General features: G+C 33.7%; 1 protein-coding gene across 1 annotated transcript; it reads left to right on the forward strand.

Moving 5' to 3' along the window:
- The first annotated feature begins 12,031 nt into the window (after positions 1 to 12,031).
- LOC133296587 (uncharacterized) lies at positions 12,032 to 12,853 on the forward strand. Its single transcript, XM_061495599.1, has 3 exons — positions 12,032 to 12,161; positions 12,207 to 12,366; positions 12,478 to 12,853. The coding sequence occupies exons 1-3, from the start codon at positions 12,032 to 12,034 to the stop codon at positions 12,851 to 12,853; spliced, it is 666 nt and encodes a 221-aa protein (XP_061351583.1).
- The last annotated feature ends 285 nt before the right edge of the window (positions 12,854 to 13,138 follow it).

Here is a 13,138-nt window from a genome sequence, read left to right on the forward strand (position 1 = left end):
TTGTGGATGGATGTTCTCTGCTACAAATATTGGATAAAGGGAACCTTGATAATACAAAAAGAAATGAATGTCAAGCTTGATCAACTTGTTCTCATGCGGTAGGATGTGCTCTTGTTGGAGAACCAGCTTTCTTATCAAGTGCTGAAACTGTTATCAGTCCATGAGAATGATGCAAAGCTGTTGCAAATCATGAATAAGTTTCTCCAGTGTCATCATTTTTTGCCTTCAATATATCAAAAAAAAGAAATCATTTATCGCCTTGTCCAAATAAAAATTTACGAAAACAAAGTTTTTAATAAGTATATAAATAATCATTTTAACCCAAAAGTTTAAGTTGTTAAGTAATCTTAATAATTTTATATTATTTTTTTAATATACCTCATCACATAAGAAGTTCATTGAATTTGGTTGATGCTGCATAGGTCTTATACATAATGTTGTTAAAATCGAGATTTTAAGAAAAAATCGAAAGGTGACTAAAAAATCGTAAAACGTAAAATCATAATGTAAAAAAATCGTAAAAACGTAAAACCATTTGAAATATTGGTAAAATCGTTTTGATGAAAAAAATCGTAAAAACGTAAAATCGTACTGATAAATTGAGCTAATATAGATATGTGGGGTGATGATGATCAAACTCGTGATCACTTAATGACAATGACTCTAATATTATGCAAAAAATAATTTCAACCTAAAATCTTAAGTTGTTAAATAAATTTTTTATTAATAATTGTATATTATATTTCTGAAACAAAATAATTTAGAATTTAAACATTACTCCCATAACCAAATCAGCCTTCCTCAAGATAACTCTATCTTTATCATGCCCAAATTATCTTCTGCAATATTCTTCATTTGCCTTTATAAAAGAGATCATTCCTTGAGTGTCTCGTAACCATGTCCTGAGACATAAGTGCTTCCTTTAAAATTCAGCTTCCTTGAGACAAAAATCATTTCAACCCCAACAAAATAAGTTATATTTGAGAGGGACAAAAAATATTTACCAAAAAAAAAAAGAGGGACAAAAATACTCTCAATATCAATAAAGGAAACTGAGAATTTTAGGGAGTGTATTAAATTGAGATTTTAAAGGATTTAGTGAATTATTTTTGGACAAAAAATGGTATTCTGTTAGGATTTTAAAGGATTGAAAAAAAGGCGTTTGGTATTCGATTAGGATTTTAAAAGATTATTTTAGAGTTCGTCCAAATCTAATGGTATTCAATCAGGATTTTAAACAAAGGAAAAACAGTCTTGTGGTATTAAAAAATATGACTATCTTAGTGAATTTTCTATTGCCGTGGATTTCATGAAACTCTTTAGTAAGAAGTATAAATAAGATGTCTCTCTCACAATTTCACCCTAACCCCCTAAGATTTCTTGAGATTTCTCTATTGCAGTGTTTTTTCTTCCTTTGGAGGGTCGGCTCGCTCAAAATTGGGTTCCACCATGGGAGTTTCGTCAAAGCTCAAAAATAGCATATTATGGAGCGATTTTCATCACAAAACAACCCACAAACAATAACCCATTAAGATTCAAATATAATCCATCTCAAATATAGCATATTTTTGAGAATTTTCGAAAGTTTAAAAAATGAGTTTTCAAACTATGAGTCGTGATTTTTCATGACACAAAAATGGATGATTTTTGTATTAAAAATAATATAAAACAGTGAGAAAACGATAGGGAAACAAAACCCCTCAAACCAATTTTTGTTTTACATCAATGAAACGAGATCGATTTAAAAAAGATTGAAACTTTCATTATATGAACCCTATGTTTCGTAACAATACATTCATGAACAAAATTACTTTTCTGTAGGAAATAATTTCAAACAATTTTGTTGTCAAAAGATCACTAAAAACTTGTTTTTTAAAATCCTCAAAGCAATTTAAGGTTTTATGTAACGATTGAAAATAATTTGAGAAATTTTCTAAACTTTCATATAATAAAACCAATAAATTCAGATTCAAAATTTTCTTAGAATACTCAATGAAAACATGCATATGATATATGGTTAGAAAACTCTCATTATGTAGAACAAAAATACCAAGGTTTCCAAGATCAATAGTAAAAAATACCAAGGTTTCCAAGATCAATAGCAAAAAATTCCAAATGAAATTTTATCATGAACTTTAGGTTCTATATGCAAATTTCGAATTATTTTAATAAATATAAAATTTTTTAGGTCTTATATATATATATATATATATATATATATATATATATATATATATATATATGGATTTAACAAATGTAAAGTGACTGCACCTAAGGATTGATGCAGTCATATAAAACTACGTCGCTTTTATAATGTGAAAACATTAAATATGGAGAATAATAACCATTCAAAAGTGGAAATAATATAAAGCATTAAATATGGGGAACCATAACCATACAAAGATGCAAATAAATATAATATTTTCATTTTCTACAATTAATTTTGAACGTAAACTTCCTTTATCCCACCCAAAACGGCGTAGTTTTTAGGTGACTGCATCAATGCTTATTTGCAGTCACTTTACAAATAATTTTGCCTATATATATATATATAGCTCTGATATCAAATGAAGAAGATAATTTTCAAATTATTGGTCAAACCCAAGAGCATGAAATAAAAAATGATAATGCATGGAGAGCTAATATACATATGTGGACAGCTGGTGCTTAGTAGGACATCAAGCTACATCAAATTATTGATTGAGAAAATTACATTAGGTTTTACTTTTTTTATTAATATCATTGCATTCTTTGTTATTTTTTCATTGACTGTTGTAATTTTGAATGTTTGTTAAAAATTTATATGATTTTTTAAAATCTTATAAATCCATATTGTCCTTTCAAATTTTATAAATTTTATTAAAATCCTTTAAAATCCAATCTTATAAGATTTTGATTATTTTAAAAAAAATTTAAAGTCACTACAATTCTATATAATTTTTTAAAATCTACAAAACATTTTATTACTAAATTTTTTTTTTTAAATTCTAATCCAATACACCCATGTCTTGAATCTCTAAATCAAACGCTTGGAAGAAGTTGAAATTTTATGCCCTAAGACAATGCACGCTTCAACTTCCTCCTTAGCCATTCAAAATTCCTTTCTTCGTCGTCTCTATCTTATTTGATTAGGCAATGACATATAATTGTCCTTAAGACATGGTGTTATTAGAGAAATATAAAACAATTAAATGTAATCCTACCAATAGCTTAGATTTTTGGGAGAATTAGTTCTTTACAAAATATCAAAGTCTTGGTATCATAGGTTTAATACTCATTGTTCCTCTTTTTTTCTTGAGAAGTTTCTTAGCACAAGTATATGAGTCTGTACATTATTCACTTTTCATGCTCAATAGCTCTCGCATGAGGAAATATGTTAAAGATGTATATAAATCGTTGATGAGCCTTCAGTTAAAAACTTAAATTTTTGGATGAGTTGATTGTTTATATCTGCAAACAAAAAATAGAAAGGAAGATCATTCAATTCAGAAGAGTATTATATGGGGGAAAAGATTAAGGGCTAGTCACCTCTGATAAAAATTTATATGATTTTTTGAAATCTTATAAATCCATATTGTCCTTTCAAATTTTATAAATTTTATTAAAATCTTTTAAAATCCAATCTTATAAAATTTTGTTTATTTAAAAAAAAAAAAATTTAAAGTCACTACAATTCTAGATAATTTTTTAAAATCTATATTATTAAATAATTTTTTAAAATCTTAATCCAATACACCCATGTCTTGAATCTCTAAATCAAATGCTTGGAAGAAGTTGAAATTCTATATTCCTCTTTATAATCTTGATTCCCCACCTTTGATGACTTTTGTCTTCCATCTCTCCATCTATTTTCTCATCATGGAAGGTGAAAGCTAACATATTTGAAAAGCAAAAAAACAACGACAATTGTTGAACAGGTGAACTGCATTACAATTGTTTATCATCTTTTGTCAAAACCAATCATAGCCATGTATCATCACCTATGAAGCACCGACACTTCAAAATTCCTAACGTGTCGTGTCCGATACTTCCCGACACTCACCGACACTCCGACACTTCCCGACACTCCAATAATTGTTGCAAAGACTCAAAAAAGATTCAAAGGTTACGCTGCGTTGCATTTTGAGTTCTAACTATTAAATTCGTTAGATTACGATTACTATTTTATGGAGTTTAATATAAACATTTGGGATATCTTATGTTTCTTTGCAAAATTGATGGGTATTATAAGTTTAACTTTATTTTTTTATTAAATTATTGAATATTAAATATAATATACACAATATAAATTAAAAATATTATATAATATCAAAACGTGTCCTAACGTGTCGAAATTTAACATTTTTTAAAATTAACGTGTCAGAGTGTCGTGTCGTGTCGTATCCCGTGTCCCGTGTCGGTGTCGGTGTAACATAGATCATCACTGCCTTTGTCAGTAGAATTATTATTCAATGAATCAATAATAACATTTATTTTTATGTGGGGTCATCCTGTCATTCTCACTCTTTATTCAATTTGGGGACAATAATTGAAGTGCCTTTTGTATTTAACAATTATGATCAAATTACAGATTAGGAGGTATGCTTTTTCAGCTACGTGTAATGAAAGGATCATCCGCGCCAAATATGTGGCATGCTTTTTTTATTTTATTTTATATATAAATGAGAATTCAACACGTAAACCTAACGTGAGATGTATTTTATATATAGATTTTTATATATAACCTACCAAAATTTTATACAAGTGGGAATTTTTATATAACTTATCGAAATTTCTCATCACTAAATCAAATCTAGTAGCTTGATTTGGCATGTATTTTGTATATAGATTAATTTTAACAAGCCATGCTAAATATTAATTCTTTTTTCGTATTTTTAGGAAATCAATCTTAGGGTCTATTTAGAGTGATATATAAAACATGATAATATAAATTTATATAGATATTTTTAGTTGTTTGATTTGATGTGACCGTTGTATAATATAAATTTATATAGCAGAATCACTCACTTAATATATCATTTTGTTATAAAATTTAATCAGATCTAAGAATGAGATTATGGCTGATAAGATATTGATGTATAAGATTAATCTTTTCTCATCTTTCTCTTTCCCATTATAATCTTTTTACCCTTTTTCTTCTTTTTTCCATTTTCTAACCATTTACTGAAGCTGCAACTTGGTGTGCTTAGGTTCTGCCGTCTCACATGTCAGAGAATCTTGCAGGCGTTTCACCGGAAAAATTATTAAAATCCCATTGACCGCGGTTTTAATATTTATTTCCAAAATTTGTTTTAAATATTTTTTATTTTTTATTTAGATTTTATTTTATTTTTCTAAATTTGGAAAATGTTACATGTCAAATAATAACTTGAGTATTTATATTACACCATCATTCATTAAGAATTAGTCAACCTCATGGCTAGAGTTTGTATTATATACCTCATTTTCACATAAGATAGCGCAAGTACATAGATGGTCTATGCTTCTTTGTTTGTTTTTCCCTATTTCCTTCATAAGTTTGTTTTCTCGAACTAACGCGATTAAATTCACATTTACTCTAGACACGGAATAAACCAATACCTATGAAAAGTGAACGAAAGCATTATACTGGAAGTGTATTAATATGAGAATTGATTCATACTATTTAATTATTTTTGTCCGTATAAAACAGTCATTTATAACCTATATTTTTAGGAAATGGTTCTTTTATGATGTGTACATCTTCTACTTCCAAGAAATTTTTTTGGGATGTACATATCTGTTAGACTATTTGTAAAGTATGGAGGATTGTGTGGGCGCTGCTTTATTTTCTTCGACCGTTACATAGAAGACTAAAGAATATTAAGTCTATTTTCGCTCTAATTCATATATTTAAGCCTTTTGGGGCTTTGTTCTAACTTTAAGTATAAAAGCATAATTAATCTAACAATGTTCATGCAAGTTACACGTAAATACAAACCTTAACCAACAAAAAGGGAAAAAACGTATGACATGTAACTAGAGGTATCAAAATGAGTTAAAGTCCGTGGGTCAGCCCACTAAGCAGTAATTTTCTTTTTGGACAAACCACAGCATTATATTTGGCCCTAACTCATTTGTGCTTTTTTGTGGTAAGGCTTGTCTTAGCCCTAACCCTCAAAACCCTATAATTTAGCGGGCTGAGTTATGGCTGATCCGCAGGCCAACGTTTTTCTTTGATCAAAATTTTCATTATTTAAAAACTAAAAGTTATATAAATTTAAATATTTATAAATATAAGTAAAAATTGTTGTGAATTTGATGGAAAATATAAGAGAAAGTGAAATATGAAAGAAAGAAAAATGAAGTGTAGAAAAAAAGTAAAAGAGAATAAAATAAGAATAAGTATGAGCAAAGAGTGCTATATAAGTATCTATCTTAGATGCATTTTTAAACATGAAAGTCATGAAAAAACAAAGAGTCACATGTTATGAACCATGTGAAAGGTCATTCACAATCTATGTGAAAGGTCATTCATAATTCATGTGAAAGATCATATATAATCCATGTGATCCATAATATTTTACAATACCCCTTTGGATGTATTCTACAATTCAACAAATCATTAGTGTGATGATTATAGAATATATCAAAGGTCATGAAAAATAAAAGAGTCACGTGTTATGAAACATGTGAAAGTTCATCCATAATATTTTACAAAACTAAATTTTTCAGTAGTGATATATTTTAACAGAGATTTTCATATGCGCATAAATAAAAATAAAAAATTTTATTGACATCTAAGCATGTTATACATCCAAATTTGTATTGAAACATATTGTATACAATGCACTTTAGTAATTTTATGGATAATAATAACTAAAAAGTTTTATGTAACAATAGTAGTTAAAGAAAATCAATTATTTTACTTTCAAATATATAACATACTAAAGGTGTGCATGACAACCTTCCCAGAATCAATTCTTTTTTAATTTCTGTTTCCGGGAACAGAAATGGATAGGAAACTCGTTTGGTAAAACCGGTTTATTTTTTTGTTCTCGGGATGAACCGGTTTAATTTTTGTGCTCGGGAACAGAAAAAAGAATCAAAAAATTTCTGCTTTTTTGTTCCCGGACACAAAATAAGAAACACTTATTTCTCACAATTACTCTTCACCACTATCATCATCACCACCATCATCTTCCCGACATGAGCCACCGCCACCATCGTCGCCACCGCCGTTGTACCACCAATGTCATCGTCACAATCACCACCACCACCACCACGACGATGCCATCGTCACCATCACCACCACCACCACCACGATGTCATCGCCACCACCTCCACCATGCCACCGACATCACTACCATTACCACCGCCGCCACCACCACCATGCCACCACTACCATCGCCGCAGTCACTACCGTCACCACCGCCACCGCCACCGCCACCGCCACCACCACCATTACCACCATCATTGCCGCAGCCACTGCCATCACCACAACCCCCACCACCATCATTGCCGCCGCCGCCACCACTATCACCACCACACCACCACCATGCCATCACCATTACCATCACCACGTCATCGCCACTGCCACACCGTCTCCAACCACCATCACCACCATCGTCGCAGCCACTGCCGTCACCACCACCACCACCATGTCATCACCAACACCACCATGCCACAACTACCATGCCACCAACCACCGCCACTACCACCGCAACCACTACAACTGCCACCACTACCACTACCACAACCATCGCCGCCACCACTACCATCACCACATCGTCGCAGTCACTGCCGTCACCACCACTGCCACCACGCCACCGTCACCAACCATCGTCGCAGTCACTGCCGTCACCACCACCACCATGTCATCACTAACACCACCATGCCACCACTACCACGCCACCAACCGCCGCCGTCGCCACTACGACCACCACCATCGCCGCAGCCACTGTCGTCCGTACCACCACTGCCGCTGCCGCCACCACCGCCACCATATGAAAAGGAAAATGATGATCCAAAAAAAATTATGCTTGATAGGAATTATTTTTTATTATATTATTTGTTGTATTATCAAACGCAATTCTCATTCTCAGAATAAAAATATAACATGTTATCAAACATATTTTTTTTCGTAGAAACTGTTCCAAGGCACAGAAATAGAAAAGAATTGTTTCTTTTCAGAAACAGTGCCAGGAAACAGAATGATTGTCATGCACACCCTTAGAGCAGTTATTCAATACTGGTATTAAGATAATTTTTTTCATCATTACTTTTAGTTTTCCACTATAATTGTTGTATTCTATTATAACTCCCGGTGAAAAATTCTTTATTTGATGGCCTCATTTAATAATGAATTTAGTAAAAATAGTAACTAAATTTTCGCTTATATTAAAATTTTGTTTATATTTTCACTTGTTTATTTATATCAGGTCAATTATTTGGACAATGTTCAAGTCCAGACATGACGAAACCCCAATATATCTGAATCGGGTTATAAAACCAATTTGGATAACCAAATCTGTAAGCATATGATATCTGAGATGGGTTATATAATGGATTTGAACAATCGAATCAAAATGAAAAGCTGAGTTAAAAAGGATAACTAGAGACAGGCCAAGTAAAGACTTCAGCATATTAATTCGAAAAATAAAAAACAAAACCGAGAACAAACTCGACAATATATTGCATAATGTCAAAAGGGATTCAAAGACCCCCCAAAAATAGACAATTACAAGATTAAACCAGTATCCCAGTCCTTCAACCTGCAGAAAGCGTAGATTACTGCTGCTCCAACATTTATGTAGCAAAATTCTAGGCAGCAACCTCGGCTTCAGCAGTAATCTCCACATTTTCATCTATATCGAGGTTATCATCAAATAAAGGAGGAACAAATGTTCCATGTTTGATATAACCGCAATAATGAAATTTCTCGGTATTAAAGAACACATCCGGGTTAAAGAACTTCATCTGATTAATAACGATGGAAAAAGCACTCTCTTCCACCTTCTCCAGCATGGTTTGACTATAGTCATAGTCAGTGCGCAGATTCTGGAGATCAGTTTTTAATTTCTCATTTTCAGAAGTTAAATTGTCCAATGGGGATTCTTTTTCATTAATTTTTTTTGATTTCTCCTTCAAAAATTTGACAATAACATCATTGTCAGCTTCAAGGTCGAAGGAATCGGCAACATACTTTGACTGCTTCAAGTTAGTCTCCAGCTCGGCAGAGGAATTAATTAGAATTTGCCGCTCTCCTATTGCTTTGTCACATTTTGCATGCAACATGTCTACTTCAGCCTGCAGCTCTGTATATTTTTCAAGCATAATGGAATATGGCTTCATTAAGGATACCGCCTTATACGCATAAAGCTCGACTTTCTGAAGCTCTTCATTTTCGGATTTTGATATAATTCCAATTCCAAAAAGGAGGGAGGAGGATAAGTTACACCACGAAGCTCGGTTGCAACCCCATATTCCCATAGAGCCTTTTTTCTTAATCCAGCGGGCGGGGAAGGTACTGACGTCCCTTTATCTACTGTAACCACTATTTTTGAAGTGGTACCACCTGAGATCTCAGCTTGTGAGGTAAGTGTCATTTTGGATCTTATCATGCTTGCAGTTTCCTCTATGAGATCCAAAACCAAAGTGGCTGCAGCAGAGGTTTTTTATTTTTTGATCGCTGGCTCAGAACGGGAGGCTGATTTCTTCTTGAAAGCTAATATATAGCCCGACACTTCTTCCATCTGTGAACATACAGGAATGTAAGTAAACATAGCATTACTAGATGGTTTGCTTGGGCTAGCCTGTGCCTTAGATACAAGGGAGGCAGCGCTAACATAACCGCGTTCCTTTACATGATTCAGTAAGTCCTCAACAACGATCTTGTCTTCTTTTGAAAGTTTTAATTTAAGATCGACCACTGACAACAGGTGATGTTTTAGAGACCAGTAGAGAGGAAATCTTTATTCTGCCCCGCTTAGAGATACAAACCAGGGGTGTTGCCCAACTTCAACAAAAACCTTGAAGAATGATCCTTTAAAGTCCTAGAAGGAGTCAGGTATACACAGAAAACAATTTTCTTGAAGGACGGCCACAGATATTAGGGCAACCCCAAATACTAGTCCATCCTTCAACTTGGGTGCTTCAGACGCAATTCGTGGGGTATAAACATTAAAGAAGTGAATGAAAAAAGATATGGCGTAGGATAAGTTTAAATATGAACATAACTATTCAAAGGCTATTATATATGCCCAGTCATTGTTGTGTATCTGGGCATATATAATAAAGAAAGTTGTTTAAGAGGTCGATTTGAAACTCGAAAAAGGGAAACTTGAGACCGACCTTGGTAATTAGATCTTGGTAGAAGAAAAAAGAAAAAGGCTCTTCTGAATTCCTCCCTGAGCAGACAGGTTCATTCTATAACACCTCATAATTCTAAAATAATTGTAGAAATTGAACCTTTGTAGCGACGTGTAGGTGCGTTTGAGTGGAGACTGCCCAAAGGGCCCTGCACATGGGGCTGTTCGAATTCCAGTTTTGAATAAAATATTTCTCCCTCAATTCTTACTCAAATTAGTCTCATAATATGTCAAATTAGAGCTTAAGGTGTCTAGTTTGTTGTATAAAACTTTGAGAGAAATCAGTTGAGTGGTTTGTTTAGAATCGCAGAAATGGTGAGGTATTTTAGGTGCCCTGTTTTGGTTGGCTAGCAGTTTTGCCTGTCCGACTTCAAACGGAGATAACCGGAGCAAATGAGAACTTTATGAGGCGTGTGATACCTTGTTGGAAATTTAATTGAGTCTAGAATAGCATACTAAAAGATGAGAGGTTCATAGCATGGGAATTTTGCATAGCGACCAAAAGACTGAACCATGTTTAGTTGTAGAAAAACCGTAAAAATGAGATTTTTGCTAAGTGGTTTATGGGAACCTCCTAGTAGGTAATGTATGATAGTTAGGTATTTATTATATTTATTCCGCGTTTAGAATTCAGTTATCATCACAACATGTGTCATTACATTTTATTATTCTTTTAAGAGTAAATACATTTTTGGGTCCCTAACAAAAAACACGGTCCCCACTGTAGTCCCTTACAAAAAATAATTAGTCTCGAGGTCCCTAACAAATTCAAAATGGACCCATTTTAGTCCTTTTAAGGGACTAATATGGGTCTTTTTTGAATTTGCGAGGGACCATGATTTCAACTAAATGGGTCCACTGTGAATTTGTTAGGGATCCCGAAACTAATTATTTTTTGTAAGGGACTAAAATGGGAACCGTGTTTTTTGTCAAGGACCTAAAATGGTATTTACTCTTCTTTTAAAACACTTACATAATGCAAAGAAAAAAGTTTACTCGTATTTTTAAATGAATTGTTGTGATTGTAACTATGCTTAATATCATAATCAATATTAACAATACCGGTGTACAATGGGCTATTATATTTTATCGTATCAGAACAGTTTACTAGTGAACTCTGGTTATGAATAACTACATTTTGTGTTGCATAGCTATCTGTAAACTCTTTATGTTTAATGTATATGTTATTCCTCAGTGTGGGTCTGATCAGCTCATTCCTTTCTGTTACATGTACAGTTATCATGAGGAGGATTTGTGGCAGCCATGGGACAAGAGATGCAGATCCGCCGCCGCTTGATCTGATTATTGCAATCCTGAATGCTCTGTAGACGGAGACGGTAGCTAATAGAACTATGATAGAGAACCTGATGAAAAATAATCAGGATATGATGCAGGCCTTCATAACTGAGGTTAGGGCTGAGAGAGCTCATCATAGGAGAGGCGATTCTCCTTCTCACACGGCTAGGGTGACTCATACACTTACGCCATCTGTCACACCCCAGCAGGGGAAGAGTGAGGCTAGTCATCATACTGGTAAGACTAGTCATCCCACTGTGGATCCTACTTTTATTGCTCAGAATTTTGGGGTTTCTGAGCAGTTTGATGCGGATTCTGCTGATAAGAGGAAACTTATTTCATTCAGGAAACATAAACCTCCTGCACTTCTGGGGTCAAAAGACCCGAAAGTTTTTACTACCTAGCTGATGGGGATGGATAAGATCTTTCAAGTTATGAGGTGCCAGGATCCTCAGAAGCTTATGTATTTTATGTATATGCTGGAGGGTGATGCCCACGAGTGGTGGTGTAATGTATCTCGCCCTTATGTTATTCAGGGTGAGTAGCTTACATGGGTTTTGTTTGAGGGCTTGTTTCATGAAGAGTATTTTCCCAGGGATGTCCGGGAAGCTAAACAGGGGGAATTTGATAAATTGGTACATGGTTCTTTATCTGTGGATGCTTATTTGGCCAAGTTTAATAAGTTGGTCAAGTTTGCCAATTTTGGGGGTACTATGCATACTCTGGATTTCTTATCTGCGAAGTTTCAAAGAGGATTAAATGAGAAGATTCCTAAATGTATGTCTAACACTGCTGTGAGGAACTTTGCTGACTTGGTGACTTAGTGTAAATGGGTTGAGACTGTATATGGCAGGTATTCTAAATGTAATTCTTCTAATGATCAAGAGGTAAATAGGACGGCTGGTCTTTCTGGTTCTAATTACAAGGATCTTCTTCACCACCATAATAATAATAGAGGTAGGGGGTTGCAGGTAAGGCAACCTCCTAATCAATTCAAGAGGGGTGGTGGCCAGAGGGGTGGATTTAATGATAGAAATTCTACTCCACAATGTGAAAAATGTAAGAGGTACCACAGGGGTCCTTGTACTGCTGCTCCAAATTCTTGCATCAAATGTGATAAGGTTGGACATTATACTAGAGAATGTTATAGCAATACTGGACAGGCTACGAATCTGCAGGTCTTTCCATTTGTTCCTACTGTGGAACGTGTGTATACTACTAATGTATAGCAGACAGAAAAAAAATTGAATCTAGTTAAAGGTATAATCTTTATCTCTAATATTGACTTGTCTGTTTTGTTTGATTCGGGAGCGACGCATTGTTTTGTTGCAGATATGTGGCTAAGGGGTTAAATTTAAGGGTAACAAGGATGATTCCCCAATGCATATTACTACTGCTACAGGAGAGGTTAGTGATTCCTCCTTTATTTGTAAGGATGTTGAGTTTGTGTATGAAGCCAGGGGTTACACTATTGATTTGATTTTCTTGCCCCTGGCCTCTGTTAATCTAATTTT

The sequence above is a fragment of the Gastrolobium bilobum genome, unplaced genomic scaffold (assembly GCF_033153095.1).
Source record: "Gastrolobium bilobum isolate Gb01-03AN ecotype WA unplaced genomic scaffold, APGP_CSIRO_Gbil_v1 utg5154, whole genome shotgun sequence".
Lineage (NCBI taxonomy): Eukaryota > Viridiplantae > Streptophyta > Magnoliopsida > Fabales > Fabaceae > Gastrolobium > Gastrolobium bilobum.

Coding starts and splice junctions, on each gene's coding strand:
- LOC133296587 (XM_061495599.1), top strand. CDS start 12,032: ATGGGGATGGATAAGATCTTTCAAGTTATGAGGTGCCAGGATCCTCAG. Junction 12,162..12,206: donor TCGCCCTTATGTTATTCAGG/GTGAGTAGCTTA, acceptor TGTTTCATGAAG/AGTATTTTCCCAGGGATGTC. Junction 12,367..12,477: donor CTGGATTTCTTATCTGCGAA/GTTTCAAAGAGG, acceptor TGTATATGGCAG/GTATTCTAAATGTAATTCTT.